General features: G+C 31.9%; 1 protein-coding gene and 1 pseudogene across 1 annotated transcript; both read right to left on the reverse strand.

Moving 5' to 3' along the window:
- Positions 1–1,672: 1,672 nt before the first annotated feature.
- LOC101256201 (gallate 1-beta-glucosyltransferase-like) lies at positions 1,673–4,234 on the reverse strand (annotated as a pseudogene).
- A 2,989-nt stretch (positions 4,235–7,223) lies between these two features.
- LOC112940036 (cuscuta receptor 1) lies at positions 7,224–13,590 on the reverse strand. The gene is made up of 8 exons (XM_026032383.2): positions 11,229–13,590; positions 10,978–11,148; positions 10,776–10,871; positions 10,557–10,697; positions 10,401–10,475; positions 10,078–10,227; positions 9,849–9,995; positions 7,224–9,583 (listed from the first exon to the last, which is right to left on the reverse strand). The coding sequence occupies exons 1-8, from the start codon at positions 11,581–11,583 to the stop codon at positions 7,353–7,355; spliced, it is 3,366 nt and encodes a 1,121-aa protein (XP_025888168.1). The 5' UTR covers positions 11,584–13,590; the 3' UTR covers positions 7,224–7,352.
- Between the last annotated feature and the right edge of the window lie 3,225 nt (positions 13,591–16,815).

Genomic DNA, 16,815 nt, shown 5'->3' on the forward strand with positions numbered 1-16,815 from the left:
TGATTAGACATCAAATGACACCATTTCAGCTTACCAACGACATGACCTTAGATACCAAGTAATGGAGGACACATATTTGAGTAGGCGGTTAGGTAGTTAGTTGATTGTTGTCTCTCCTGTTCCTCTTTACTATTAGTTATATTATTACTCTTGTGCTCTTTTTTATCCTTTGAGTTTAGTTACTATTTTGTGATTTTTTTTACACTTTGGTTATGATAGTATCTTGTTAAGATTATTGTTTACATGAATTTTAAACAATGAATTTGTCAGGTTATCTGTAGTATTTTATTAGATTATCTTTTTTTTTCTTTCTCGATATTATTTTGGACTTTTTTTTGTTTTAGTTAGGGGTCGTATCAAAAATAATTTTCTACCTTTAAAATAGTGGCAAACCAAAATTTTCAACAAGGGGATTTATATTATAAAAAAATAGACACACAAAGTAGTCGAAAGGAGTTCGACACTTACTATATGTATCTAAAAAATTATTTTTAATCATATACTCCTAATTATAAGGTGGTTCCATCCTACTCTAAAATAGTGCTAAGTTATAATAACTTCAATCATCTCATCCATTAATGCGCAGTTGCGCGCACACGCGAATTTTTTGATAATTTAAAATTATTAACTTCTGACGTATGAAACATGAATACGTTGTGACGAAGATATTTATTTGAATATCTTATTTCTTCTCACCATAGACATCCAATCACTAGAATTACTATTAATTAATATGGATTCGTTGTTGTCTAATTATTTGATGGGATAACAGACAAGAATATGGGGTTACAATAAATTGAAAGACAAAATTAAATTGCATTGTTTATGCATTCTTTAACGGTCAACTTTCACATATAGCAAATTAAAAAAATCATATTTGTATACTATAGTAAAGTTTGCATAATTGCGCTCCATATACAATTGAAGCAAATTGTATAAAACAAGAAAGAGAAAGACACTTGGGCAGAGAACTGTATAAACAAAGTATATAAAACGAATTGTATTATTATACATATATAGAACAATTATATACAATTTGAATTTGTATAAAATGAGAAAGATAGAAAGACAAAAGAGACTTGACAAGGAATATACAATTAAATCGAATTGTATAAAACGAAAAAGAGAGAAATTAGATACAATTTAAAATTTTTATAAAACGAGAAAGAGAGAAGGCAAAAGAAACTGGGCAGGGGAATATTTTTTATTGTATAATTATAAGTGTATAGGACGAAAATATATGTACTTGCATGTGTATATACAATTTTCTCACGCTTTATACAAACAGAAATGCAATTTATACATTTCGCTTCTGTTTTTGTATAAGTGAGAAAGGTGAGGGTGGCGAGCGAGATTTGGGAGAGTGGCGAGCCAGATCCGGAAGAGAGGAGAGAGGGGAACAAAAATATATGTATTTATACAATTTTGTCTGCTTTATACAATTAGAAACAATTTTCATACACTTGTGTTTGTATAAAAAGTGAGAAAGCGAGCGAGAGATTGGAGGAGAGTGGCGAGCGAGATGTTTGGGAGAGAGGCGCCTGACAATTTTTTTGCAAACGTTTGCTATGGAGCACAAATAAATCTAACCCTAGCTACTTCATCTATTTTAGGTTATTAGTTTGCTATTATATACAATTTTCCCTTCTTTAAACTATGCTTTACGTTGCTATCACACACGTCTAACATAGCCCACAAAAGCTTGCATGTTCCTCTCGGAGGAGCCACCCTCCGCCACTGCTTCCTCCGCCTTTTCTTCCATTTCAACGTGTTCTCTTTCAACTCCAACGTCTTTGGCCCAATTGTAGCCTCCCTTACACATATCTCTACTTCTTCCCTCGGAATAATTCTATTTTCAGCCACACCTCTACATAGTCGAAGTCCAATTTTGAAAACATCAATTAAGTACTTAGCATCGGTGATTTGGTCACCCCATTGAGGAAAAGCCAAAACAGGCATGCCACTTGAAAGTGCTTCTATAGTCGAATTTCATCCACAGTGTGTCATGAAACAAGCCATCGAGGGATGGGACAACACTTGTTCTTGTGGACACCATTGCACTATTTTCCCCTTATCTCCTACTTTCTCTAAAAAACCATTAGGTAACAATATTGGATCAATATTTTGGACTTCAGTAGGTGGACTAATGACCCAATTTCACCAATGAATTCAACAAACCATTTCCTATTTCCTCCACTTGTTCTTTTTTTAATATGACCACACTACCAAAGGATATGTACACTAGAGAGGATGTTGATTTTGTATCAAGCCAATCTATGCAATTTTCCACCTTCATAAAATCACCTTGGACATAACTAGGAGATACTACTTTAGGGTATTTGAATAGAGGACCAACCGTTTTGATAGGAAGTATTTCGGAGAGGTGATTAACGACATCATGTTCAAGTTCTTGGAATGTTTCCATAAGTATAAAGGTAAGTTGGGTTTTATTTGCCCTGATTTCTTACCATAAATAGATTTTGCTTTTAGGAAAAGGTTTTGGATTGAGTAATCATTTTTCTAGTAGGAAAATGTTTAGGACTCTATAAATAGAGGAATGTTCCTTCTAACTTAATCAACATTCATAATGTAATCTTTAAGGGCTTTGAGAGTTTTGGTAAGGGGAGAATTTATGGGTTACAAGTTTGATACATTATCACTTGTGTGAACCTCCCATGTATTCTGAGTGAATTGGTAGAGGTTGTTTCTCTCTGTATTTTGTACTCTCATATTTATAGTGGATTGCTCATCTCCTTTGTGGACGTAGGTGGATTGACCGAACCAATTAAATCTTTGTGTCTTTTGGTATATTTCTTGTTGTCTTCTTACTCATAGTCTTTCGAGGTTTGCATTGTTAGCTTCCGCGTTATACCTGTTTATTTTGGGTCCTAACAAGTGGTACCAGAGCTAGATTCAATTATTGAGTCAGGTTCAGTGGTTCGATAATCGATTACTGAACCAGGTTAGAAAGAGGTGTTCATCTTGGCGGGTGTAGTTCTAGCTGCAACCTTTTTGAAAGTAATGAAGATTTTGTTGGAGAAATTGTTTAAGAGAGGTTCTCTGTGTTAAGACATAAATTTTGCAAAGGAGATTATGGAGAGGAGAAGCAAGTTGTTGAAGATTAAGTGAAGAAGGTGGACAAATTTATTTTGTAAGAAATTCAGGCCAAGGGGGATATTTGTTGGGTGTTATTTGCTCTGATTTCTTACCATAAAAAGATTTTCCTTTTAGGAAAAAGTTATGGATTGACTAATCATTTTTCTAGTAGGAAAATGTTTAGGACTCTATAAATAGAGGAATGTTCCTTTTAACTTAATCAGCATTCAGAATGTAGTCTTTAAGGGCTTTGAGAGTTTTGGTTAGGGGGGAATTTATGTGTTACAAGTTTGATACGTTATTACTTGTGTGAACCTCCCATGTATTTTGAGTGAATTGGTAGATATTGTTTCTCTTTGTATTTTGTACTCTCATATTTATAGTGGATTGCTCATCTCCTTTGTGGACGTAGGTGGATTGAACGAACCACGTTAAATCTTTGTGTCTTTTGGTATATTTCTAGTTGTCTTATTACTCGTAGTATTTCGAGGTATGCATTGATAGCTTCCGCGTTACACCTGCTTATTTTCGGTCCTAACAGAATTGTCCCAAAATGACTGTTTTACAAGATAGTATATAAAGTTGAAGGGTGCAAGAAACTAGGAATTTCATCATACTTTAACAAACGCATACAAGGTAATTGAACAACGATTTTCGGTTGTATTTCACTAGGAAATGGAACTAAATTATGACTATAATGATAATAAGATGAAAAGCTAGAAGCAAATTGTACCCAAATCATGGCACTAGGGATGCCAAGGCTTTCAGCAACATCACAAACCCAAGGGATAAAAGGATTATTAATCAAACACGAAGCAGGGCTACCCTGTTCCGCGTATTTCTTGATCATTATCTCAAGATGTTGTATATACATCTCCAAATCATTCCCATCGGGCTTCGAAGGATCCCATTCATCTTCAAAGAAATCACATCTTATCATGCCATTACCATATGAAGTAGGTTCATTGCTGATATTTGGGTTAGCTTTCTTCATTTCAACACCACAAATTTCGGGTGCTGAGAAAGTAACAAGAAGACCCTTTGAAGTGAGGCGCTTGGCGAGTCTAAGAAGAGGATTGACATGTCCTTGGCCTGGAAATGATACAAGAAAGACATGAACAAGACCCTTGGTTCCCATTCTTTGGTTTAGTTTTTATTGAAGAAAAAAATGGGGAAAATAATACTAGTTGGTAATAACAGAAGTGAAGAAATATGGATAAACTTTACATCAAGCATTTTGGTCTTCTACTTTAGCAGACATGTTCAAAATGAAATTGAATTTCCTCAAGTGTGGAATGGATATATTGATTGATTGGTCACAATGATCCTTTTTTTAAAAAAAAAAAAAGAAGAAGAGGATATACTGTTAGCTTGAAGTTGAGTTAAGGATGTTAGCTCGAACTTGATATGAAGTTTTGATGATTTAACAAACTTGTCGATCTAACAAGGAATAATATCCTTGTTAATGGAACTGCTGCCAGTGAGATGAATGATGAACTCAGTCTGAGGTATATTTATGTGCTATCATCAAAAAGGGGGGAAATATTATATTCTAGGTGTTTTTGATGATCCTCACAAATGTGGAAACCTGGTCCCTGTCAGAGTTCTCTCGTCCAGATACAAATGGGGTACAGCCGTAAAAGCTATCATGTCAGGTGGTAGGTGAAAAGTGAAGTGTCCTACACCAATTAAAAAAACGGACGAGATTGTATGTTTCAGTATCTCACAAATGCAGGGACCTGGTCCCAGGCAGAGTTCTCTCCATCAGATACATAATAATGTACAACTGTAAAGCTATCTTGTCAGTGGTAGGTGAGGCGCCAGGGTACTGAACCAATCAGAATGGAAGAGTTTGTTTGTCCAACGGTTAATAACTCTTTATGATTGATACTTTCAACATGACAAATAACATATTAAGTTCATTCATTAAAGAAGAGAGAGCAACAAGTCTTTGTCAAGAACTCAAGCATCAAAGAACGCAGCAAGGGACTTAATCCCGAAAAGTCAGCGCACGAGAAAAGGACGAAAAGACAACTATTAAAAATGTGCAACTCTGAAGGGGTTGGTGCACAACTTTTCATGACAGCAGGCTCTCAGCCAATAGCCTCATCCCAAGGTTTTGTGTTCATTTGAATATAATCTCTTCTCCAACAACACAAACAGAAGTTTTGGCAAACAAAGTTTTGGATTTCAGAAAATCCAAAAGCTCAGAAAGCAAATGTCATCTTCCAGAAGTGTCATCCTAAGAGCAACAGGGACCGGATAAAGCTGCAAGCTATATAGTTGTCTTACGATTATATCTTCCGTTCTTACATTGTAAATTTGTTCCTAATCTATAAAGGATTCAAATATTTATTTTGGGTTTGTAAAAGACTAAGTCAGTTAAGGTTAACTGATTTAGTGAGAAACATTATTTTGTTGCTTAGTCAAATTCTAAGTCATCTAAAGTTATGTGGTTTAGTGGGCGGTGTGGTATCCACTTAGCAATGTCTAAGTTATCTAGGGGTGATAGCTTAGTGGGCGGTGTTGTATCCACTTAGGCTCTTCAAGTAATAGGTAGATTACTTGATCATGAGATTAATAACTTTTTCTCACATTGGTTGTAACCGGGTTTCACTTTTGCTTGAGAAGATTAGTGAAGACGGTTGAAAATCATGTGCAACATGTCGTAGTTTTACTTCCATGAGTAAGGAGGTTTCCACGTAAAATCTTTGTGCAAATTTTAGTTATAGTCATTTACTTTCTGCATTTTGCTTCAGCTACTTTCTTGTTGAGTCAAAGACATGGTCCGTTAACGTATAGTAGATGCTGACTAGTGTCTGTGCTTACAATCTGTTCTCACTGTGTCAAGGGACCTGGTCCATTGACTGTTAGTGGACGCACTAATTCTAACATATACAAATTGAATGAGCTAAGCCCTCATGTAAAAAATTGTTACCCAAGTTTCTTTCTTTATTTATGTTGAAAAAATGAATTGAAAAATAGAGTCTATGTTATAAAATAGTGTGATGTGGATGTCTACTACAACAAAAAGTTACTCTCACTAAGTATCTCAGTTGATTCCTTTATTATGACGATAACCCCCATCTTTATAATCATCATTCTTGTACCTCTATAACCTTATTCGTTATTTCACGATTAGTATCTTGTTTATGATTAACATTTTGTATGCCTCTATGTAACACTATAAATAGAGGAATATGGCTTCATATTTATACATTTGATGATACTTATTTTAGAAGAAAATGAGAAAGCTCTCCTTTATTGTCTCTCTATTTCTATTGTTCTTATCTTTAATATTCTTATATTATTGCTTTAGTTTTACAACTTTTCTTTATGATCAACATTTAACATGTTTTGTGCAAATAGATTGTTTAGTTTTACAACTTTGCTTTATGATCAACATTTAACATGTTTTGTGCAAATAGATTGTTTTTAGGAACATCTTAGTATCACAATGATGCTGTAGGGAAATCTTAGTAGCTTCATTGATTGGTTATATGAATTTTTACTTTATTGGTGAGAGTTCGATTTTCTACCCTGTAATTTCCTCCTCATTTCTCCTATCCTATATGAATTTTCACTTTGTTGATGAGAGTTTGATTTCTTACTCATTTCCCCTTTCCCTACATTCAATTCATTATCGTTGTCCTCCAATTTCGATTGTTTGAAATCAGAAAAAATATCCTCCACATTAATAACCTTAGAACTAATCTATTTTCTTTGAAATTTTCTTTTTCATAGCCACTTTTGGCTAAAAACTAAAAGCCCACTATTTTACATCTCTAGCTAAAATTATATGAAAAGTTTATGAGTCCAAATTTAGAATCTCAAATAATAATAAAAAAGGACTCTTATTAAAACAAAAAAAAGAATTTTTTTTACTCCAAAAATCTCTCATGGTCATGGTTATAATTGAAATTTTAGTGTGTTTTTTACACTACTTCCTCAAACTTTTAACTTGATCAAGAACACCCCATTATTGAAATTGTGTACCTTTTGAAGCTTAATTAGATTGCGAACGCCAAAGAATCAGATGATACTAAATATATATAGACATGGCTTTAATCACATTATTATTTCTCAAATTGCTAGATAAATAGCAACAACACCAATGAAGCATCTCATAACAAATACAAAATAGACCATTGGGATATTACTAAAATATGAAATTGTAACAACATCGATTGGATTTTTATATTGATAAAAGAGTATCACAACATAATAATAGTGATCGAATAGACATACAACAATACCTAACCAACATTCTTGTACCATCTACTCTTGATGGGTGTAACAATGTTGTCCAACACAAAATAGTAACAATAAAACATCAATGCCTCTATCATCCTAAACCATGCTCTTCTCCAATGACGATTCAAGCAGAGCGCTGCAGCTAATCCCAACAAGATAGCTCCAAAAGACACAACAAAGCCAATGTAAAAACACTGAATATCCTCCAACTCTGATGATTCTTCATCTCCATTAATGTTGGAGGTATTTGACAATTTAGGACTCATCCCACACTTGTTATCTAATGGATAACCGCAAAGAAAAGGATTTCCCTCGTAGCTGCTTTTGTTGAAAGTTCCAAATTGAGCTTTAAAATCAGGCACTGCACCCGATAAGTTATTGTATGCAACACTGAATACTGCCAAAGAATTTAGCTCAAGTAGACCAACAGGAATGCTCCCATTCAATCTGTTGCAGGAAAGGTCTAAGCTCTCAATTTCCTGTAGATTGGAGAAGGTATTTGGTATTCTTCCGTTGAGATGGTTGTGTGATAGATTCAATGCATGTATATTGCTCATGTTCCCTAACTCAACAGGAATTTCACCTGTCAATCTATTACTTGAGAGATCAATACCTGACATATATTTTAGAATGTTTCCCTTATAAGTGTATGAGTTTTTTTTGGTTGAAAACTGGACCTGAGTTTCCACATCCATCAAAAACAAGTCACTTAGAAGTCCATGACTATCGTGATAATGCCTTTTCGAACGCATCCAGATCACAAAATTTAACCATGAACCCCTATAATTCTCAGCAAAATAAGTCCAACTTATCTCTGCATCCTTTTTGGTTTGTGTTAAGTAACCCAAACAAGGAGGGAGTGGACCATAAAGCTTATTGAAAGATAAATCCACGATAGATAAATTGTTCAGCATACAAATCTGAGTTGGAATATCTCCTTCCAATTTGTTATTGCTAAGGAGAAGGTAATTCAGATTACTAAGTGAGCCTATGGTGTATGGGATATTCCCTGCAAAATTGTTGTAGCGAAGATCCAAAGTTATCAGAGAAGAGAAGTTAAAAATTACATGCCCCAATTCACCACCCAATTGATTTTTCTGTAGATGGATGTGTTTGAGAGGTAAAGAACTCACACAAGATGGTATCGATCCTGAAATCTTGTTTTCAGATATAGCTAAGACATTAATAATCTTCAAATTGCAAATCTCAACTGGAATCAAACCTTGGAGATGATTTTTGGACAAATCAAGTTGTAACAATCTTCTGTTATCCCTAGTGCATCCTGGAATTTCTCCGGAGAAATTATTCCTGCTAGCATCCAGTGTAATAAGGGAGCTGAGAAAAACATTACTAGGTAATGCACCTTCAAAGTTATTATCATTCAAGTACAAAAAGGATAATACATGTGGTCTGAACTCCTCCGAAAATATTTTTCCTTTAAGCTTGTTGTTTGACAACCGAAGGTAAAACAATTGTGGAGAATCAACAACTGCCAGATCACCAGGAACTTCTCCAGACAAGAAATTGACAGATAAGTCGAGAATTGTTAAATAAATACCACTAATCTTGGAAGGTATAGGACCTTCAAGATGATTGTGTGACATGTTCAAACTGAGAAGCTTTGGGAAGGCTAAACTCATATTTTGTGGAATATGTCCATTTAGTTTATTATTAGAGACATCAACCGCCTCTAGATGGAGGTGAACACTCGATGGCAACTTGAGTGGTCCGCTGAAAGCATTATCTCTACCATAGATCGCTGCAAGTCTGGTGTTATTTTCTAACAACCATGTCGGGAACTTTCCTTGCAATTGATTTCCTTCGATAGCAAGAATCCTCAAGTCATATTGGTAGTGAAGGAAAGAAGGCAATTTTTGAAGAGCTATACATCTTTGGATAGCAAAAAACTCCAACTGGAAATTTGGAATCCAATTTTGGTATTCGGTGTCTGTAATTATTGTATTATAACCAACATTCAAGTAGATCAATTTTTTATGGTCAGAAAATTGGCTGAATGACAGAGGAACATCAAATTGGTTATCCGCAATATCCAAGTACTCAAGTGATGTGAGTCTCCTCCAAATAGAATGTGACGCTATATTTCCATGTAAGTTATTCCCAGCCAAACTCAACCATCGAAGGGATGTCAAGTTTCCAAGACACAAAGGCAATGTTCCCACAAAATTATTGTTTAAAAAATCCAGCTCTTCAATGTATTTGAGTTCACACCAACCTATATATGAGAGACATTTAGCTAAAACAAGTTTTCTATAATAGACCACATTTTCTTATACGTTTTCTTTTTGTTGTGTTTGATACGAAGGAAAATAGGTCTGTTTTCTTACTTGTTAAATTTCTTGAGTTCGGTGCTTAATAATAATTTTTTTTTTACTACTCTTAAGTATTTGTATATAATATGGGAGGTGAAGCATGGGAACCATTATTTCTACTCTATATTCATGAAAATGCAGACATTAGGAAAACAGAAAAGGTCGTACCTTGATTAGGGAGGGTGCCATTATTTCCACCAGAAGGCATATTCAACACTTTAAGAGAAGTCATTTGTCCAATGTTTGGGAGAAAGTTGTCATTTAAAGAAGATCCCTTAAAGTATAGGTACTCCACCGTGCTCAGATTTCTTAATGCTTATACGATAAAATAAAAAACACATTATATTGTCATATTCCAAAAGAAAAGTAAGTTGGATAAAATTTGATTTGAGCTTACCGTAAATTATGCTGGGAGAAGTGAGATTACTATTTTTATAGGAAAGTGATTTAAGAGATGAGAAAGATTTTAGGGATCGTATGACTCTGCTCGAGTTGGAGTAGGAACTTCCCAATAGTAAACTCCGCAGAGAAGTCATTTTTTTGTTACCTGTTAAATAGTGAATAAATAAATCATAAACATTTTAAAATAAGAATGAATAGTTCCATCTAATTTGTATCCCGCAATTTTCAACAAGTTATAAAAATAATTTAGATTACAGGAAGTCCATAAAGATGTCTTTTGTTCTGTAGGATGTCTTGAGCTTAAAATGATTAGTGTACCTTTGGTAGTCGCAAAGCTGTGTATATTGTTATCCGAGAGATCCAGATATTCCAAATTGCTCAAATCAATTATATCTACACAGATAAACTTTAATTTGATATTCGAAGAAATAAAATTGATATATTTAGTGGAAAAGACTTGGATATGAAACAGACCATTCATTTCGACATTTCCATTTATTTCATTGGCAGCGAGATTGAGATGCTTGAGAGACGGAAAAATCTTGAGTGACGAAAAGATGGTGGAATTGAAGTTATTATCATCCAAAATGAGTTTCTCTAAATTCCTGAGTTCACCTTCATATGATTTATGAAAAGTAAGAGACTGTACTTAGTGTTAATTGTTTTCTCTTGTGAAATTATATTTGTGATTACCCAATGCAGAAAGGATATTGATGTCATTGATTTCATAGCCTTCAAACCAGAGTTCTCTTAAATTACTTAGTCCTCCACATTTCTTACTCATCATATCTTCATCCAAAAATTATAACTATATTAAGTAAATATATATATAATTGTCCAAAAGTGGACATACAATATATGCATATATCAAAAACAATGTTAATGTAGAATTTACTAGTATTATATGTCATCGGTATGCTGAATGAGGTATCAACATCTACACCAAGTTTTAAAACCTCAAGAGATGAAATCCAACATAAAGATGATAGTAAAACTTTAGGATCTATCGGATTATATTGCAAATCGACTTCTTTCAGGTTGGGAAGCTGTCTTAGCTTACTGAACCCTGAATAACAAAATCAGACAAAAAAAAACATGTTACATATATAAATATATATTTCTAACTCCATACAAGATAGATCAGACCTTCATTTTTTGTCCATCCTATAATATTTTGGGAAGACAATAAAAGAACTTGCAGAGACTTGAATGGAAGAAAGAGAGAGGCATTGAATAGCCAACCATCGCCTGTACCAAAATCTGCTTCGAGATCGAGTTTGATAACTCGACCTGTTTCTAAGCTGCATTTTACCCTATCCCAAAAACAACAATCTACAAAATGAGCCGCATTGTAACCAGCCCAATCAACCAACAATTCGCCATTCGAACTCATTATATTTGTTTGCAGCTCCAAGAGAGCATTTCTCTCTTCCTCCCAACAACCATTCACCACAACTACTATTAGAAAAAACACTAACAACAAAAACTTAATATTCCCCATATCCCCCACTGTCAATTAAAGCTACTATACTTTCTAATTTGCTAACGGAATGTTTATATAGGGACTATACAGAGGCAGAATTATAGCACAACTCAATAATACAATGTATCAATTTCTTATCAAACAAGTAAGCATAATATATTTTTTAAAAACAGTTGTATACATAATTCACTTTAATACACATGGCACATTTAACATAATATTGCTATGAATAGTATTTCCTTGTTTAAAAAATAATGATCTAGTTTGATTTGGAACAAAATATAAGAAAAGAAAAAAAAACTTTTTTAATCTTGTGTATCTAAATTAAAGTTATGTCAAATGTACCAAAATGTCCTTTAATGTTGTTGCCTTAAAAATGTCATGTGAAAAGTTAAAATTAAAGTGCAACCAAAAAAGAAACAAGTCATTCTTTCTAAAACAAACTAAAAAGAAAACTAGATCATTATTTCTAAAATGAAGAAAATATTAAATAAAAATTTATCGCTAAAATCAATTATTATTTATTTAAAGGTATCAATCCAAATAAATTTTCCTTCTAAATTTGTAAAAAATCTCCAACCATATCATATCTACCCAATAAAATGGATGTGGAAATGTTGAGTCAGCGTCAATTCAATTTTTTTGTTTGTTTTACTGATTCCAACATGACTTGAACTTTTAAATATAGGATCAGCACATTCAAAGATGAAAATGTATAAATATGAATTGAGGTTAAGTCACAAGAAAATATTTATATATTATGTCTTTATAAAATACATCTCTAATGAATTTTTTTAAGGAATCTCATATCAAGAAGAGACAAAAATATGAAACACATGAAGTAATAGACTGTTGAAACACAAAATTATAAGTCCTACTTGACGTCTTACGTGATATATGCGTTTACTTGTTTAACTTTATACAAGTTTGAATGGTTATTTAATTTGTGCACACTCAAAGTTGGAGGATATAGATGAAGGAGCGGTCGGACCTATGAGGGGTTTTGAGGTTTCGAACGAATTCAATAGCTTTTTCGTAGATCTTGCATTTGTATAAGACCCTGGGTGCCGCATTATTCAAGTGAGATAAGCGGGTCGGTTGCTTTAATATTGGATTATTATTGAGTTATTTTTCCTTTTTTTTATTTTTATAAACAAATCGATTAAACATGCATGTTACTAATATTATTTTTCAGATATATGAGACTAGAGTTAACTAAACAAGTCAATTTTATTTCTTTTTGAGAATTAGTGGCCTTATTCGCTGAAACTTTGAGGAATAAGGAATAAAAGAGATTTTTTCACATTAAAATTTGAGTTTGTATAAACTATTTAATAGAGTTAACTTAATATATTCATGTGTTGTTGCAAATATATGACAAAGAGAATATAGAATTTAGTCAATCTAGTCATCCTACTTAGCAAGAACATTGATGAAGATCAAAAGAATCTTCAAATTAAAAGAATTATAATAATAATGTTCATCGTTTTTAAAACTTACATTTCTTAAAATTACTATTTAAATCTATTCTTAATAAATATTTATCTCACGTTCATAATTCAGTAATCATTAATTGATAAAGAATAAACACGTGACACTCATACTATGAAATTAATAATTAGTGAAAGAGAAAGTAAAAGAACTTGAGAATTAATTATGGTGAATAAGATTCATTAATAAAAATGAGAAACAAAAAACTTCCAAAAGTTAATGTTGCAGGGAAGTTTCGAACCTACGCTGCTTGGGAGGCAAACTGACTGATTTGCCAATAAGACTATACACCATAATTTCCATTGTTGGCAAAGATATTATATAATCAGTTTCTTATATATATTTATATATATATGTTTATAACTTGTGAACTCTCCAACATAATTGACGGACGGCTCAGTATAGTAAGAAAGGAGCTTAAAACGCTTTCCCATGCTAGAATTGTGAGTTTTCGGACCTCACTATCACTAGAAGTTTCTCTTTAAAAAAAATAATGTATACTTTGCAATAGTATATTTCACAAAAAAATATAAATAAAAATCAATTAAAAATATTGTATAACAATTAGAAAAGACCAAGAAAAAACTACTCATCTTAAAATAAAAAAGATTTTGTTTTTCAATATATTGTCGTTCGTTTAATTATCGATTATATTAAAAGTTATTCTTTCCTAACATATAAATTTCAAAACTCTTAATTTTATCTCTGCGCAGATGCCAATAAAACCAAGTTAAAAATAGATATTTATGTATTATGTCAAGAAATAATACAAATACCTTTTTTCCTACAGGAAATGACAGAACATGAGTCACACATGAGAAAGGGTTCCCACGTTATTTGGTGATGTAGTTAATTGTGGTCAAAATGACCCTACAATTAATATAACTTCAAATGGTTCAATTTGAATTTGACGTATAAAGTGTAATTTATTCACATGTGAATCACCTTTAGGCCCCTAATTTTGACCGCCCAAATATTTTCTTATATATTGGCCGCCCCAAATTTTTTTTTATATATATATATATATCATATTTTAATTTATACGTAATTATTTATCGGTGTAAATATTTTTTCTGTCATTCTTATCTAATAAATTTCTATAAATAAATCTTCTTATATATGAGATTCGAAATCTTAAAAATAAAATACGTATTTACTACAACAAATAAAATATAATCTAGTTATGTAAAATTATGCTCACTGACAATTATTTAACTTAAAACTCATAAAATATATATTATTTCATTAAAAAATTTTATTGTTTTAAAGACAAGAATATAATTTTACAATAAAAATTAATTTTTGAAAAAAGATAAAGCCATTGAGCAAAAATATATTTACTAGAATATATGGATTCAAATCAAAATCTAATATGAGTGTTTTTTTCACAAAATCAATATCAATGTATACGATTTCGATGGCTTGAGGAAAATGGCAAAAATTACCATTAGTCTATTTGAAAAGGTTAAAAAATACCCCTCATTCACCCATTGAATTAAAAACACCCTCAATTCACCTATTTGATTTATATCTACCCTTAAAACTAACAACCTTATAAAGATATATATATTATTATTACTATCACTTATTAGGGGTGTGTTTGGTATGAAGCAAAATGTTTTCCTCAAAAACAACTAGACTTTGTACTTATTTTCTCATGTTTGGTTGCTGAGTAAAAAATATTTACAGGAATTTGTTTTAGTATTTGATTTATGAATGAAAAATATTTTGAGAAAATATCTTTTTTTTTTATAGAGAGTAGAATTTTTTTTTTTGAATTGAAACTAAAAATACTTTTTAAAATACTTATATTTTTTTTTTGGGGATGGGGGGGTTGAAAAAATAAATTTTTGGAGTTGAAAATACTTTTAAAAACAAACTTGATTTTTTTTTTGGAAGGGGGGGGGGGGTCGCGGGTAAAGGGGGGGGGGATTAAAAATAAAAATTTGAAATAGAAAATATTTTATTAAGAAAAACTTCAATTTTTTTTTTTGGAAGGGAGTGGGAGACTGATTAATTTTTTTTTTTTTTGGGGGGGGGGGGTCGTGGGTAGCGAGTGAGAGGGGAGGGTGAAAAAAAAAATTTGAAATTTGAAATATTTCTTAAAATTAAACTTAATTTGTTTTCTGGGGGGAGGGGGGGGATATCGTGGTTGCGGTGAAACAAAAAACTAGAAATAAAAAATATTTTTTAAAAACAAACTTCAAATATTTTTTTTGGGGGGGGGGGGGGGGCTAGTAGGGGTGGATAGGATGAAAAATAAGAATTTGAATTTGAAAATATTTTTTTTTTTTAAAAAATTATCTTTTAATTCTTTTTTGGGGGGAGAGTGTGTGTGTGAGGGGGGGGGGGGAGGGGTAGAGGGTAGAGGTGGAATGAAAATAAAAATTAAAAATTAAAATATTTTTTAAAAAATAAACTTAAAAATGTTTTTTTTGGAGGGGGGTAGGTCGAGGGTAAGGGTGGGATTAAAATAAAAATTTGAAGTTGGAAATATTTTTTTTAAAAAAATATTTTTTTATGGAGGGCGGGGGTAGGGGTGAGGGTGGGGTAAAAAAATTAAAAATGAAGTTGAAAATATATATAATTTTAAAAAGCTTTAAATTTATTTTTTTCAACAAAAAAATATTGATTGTTTCAAAAAATATTTAAATTGAAGTTGAATGAGAGTTTTGGAAAATGTTTTCCTCAATTTTTTAAAGGAAATAATTTTCTTTAAATTTGAGGAAAATGAGTTAATTTGAAAAAATATTTTCCAAAATATTTTGCCCAACAAAACATGAGAATTGGAAAACTTTTTCGGAAAATATTTTTCTTCGTACCAAACACACCTTAGGTGTCATTTTCTTATGGATAAATCAAATTTCAACCCATTTAATTTTTTTCTACCCACCCATTTTAGTGTCCATGATCCAAACTCAATTTGAAAATTCTATTTATTGAAATTTCTACTGATGGTTCCTAGAGCTGTTTCTTAACCTGAAAATACTTCCAATTTTTCATCTAAGCATAAAGAAGCGCATCACTATTCTTGCACTAAAGGATTTTACTGAATTGTCAAGTTTGCATTTCCATCTCTCTAAATGGATCAAGTTTTTTCAAGGCTAAAAGAGCCTATCAATACAAAAAAAATATATATATAAAAAAAACCGCTGTTTAGCGACACACTAATTTCATCGGTAATCTACATAAATTTGTCGTTAAACTGGATTAGTGATGAAATATTGTTTGTTACTATTTTGCTTGTTACTAACCTCTTAGAGATGAAAATAATTAATTTTGTTGTTGGTGTAGCGATGTCTTAGCGATGTACTATATTTGTTGCTAGTTTCATAGAGACAAATTATTCGTTGCTATTTTTATAATTCCATTTCGTGACAAAATTTTTGTCACTATTCAGTCGCAATATGTTTTTTTAATAACTTTGCGATAAATAATGTTTTATCGCTAATCTGTCACTTAATTCTCTCTATTACTACAATTAGATTGTCGCTAATTTGTCACCAAATTTTTTTCTATAACTACATTTTAAATCGCCGTTAAATTTGTTGCTAACTATTTCTTGTGAATGTTTTTATTTATTTTCAATATACCATAATAAAACATATTAAACGCAAATTATTAAATACCCTTGAAATAACCAATATTCGTATAAAATAATAATCATAGAACATTCAAAATGTATAGGTAGAAAAGCCCCAACAACATATATATCAAAAACATCCATGATCAGTATCTGTCAGTAATTTTTAAATCAAA

Source organism: Solanum lycopersicum, chromosome 8, assembly GCF_036512215.1.
Source record: "Solanum lycopersicum chromosome 8, SLM_r2.1".
NCBI lineage: Eukaryota > Viridiplantae > Streptophyta > Magnoliopsida > Solanales > Solanaceae > Solanum > Solanum lycopersicum.

Bases quoted from the DNA above. Each gene is read 5' to 3' on its own strand.
- LOC112940036 (XM_026032383.2), bottom strand. From the start codon at position 11,583: ATGGGGAATATTAAGTTTTTGTTGTTAGTGTTTTTTCTAATAGTAGTT. The intron at 10,872-10,977 runs GTAAATTCTACA...TTTTGGATGAAG, and splicing joins ACCGATGACATATAATACTA to ATATGATGAGTAAGAAATGT. The intron at 10,228-10,400 runs GTACACTAATCA...ACTATTTAACAG, and splicing joins CAGCTTTGCGACTACCAAAG to GTAACAAAAAAATGACTTCT.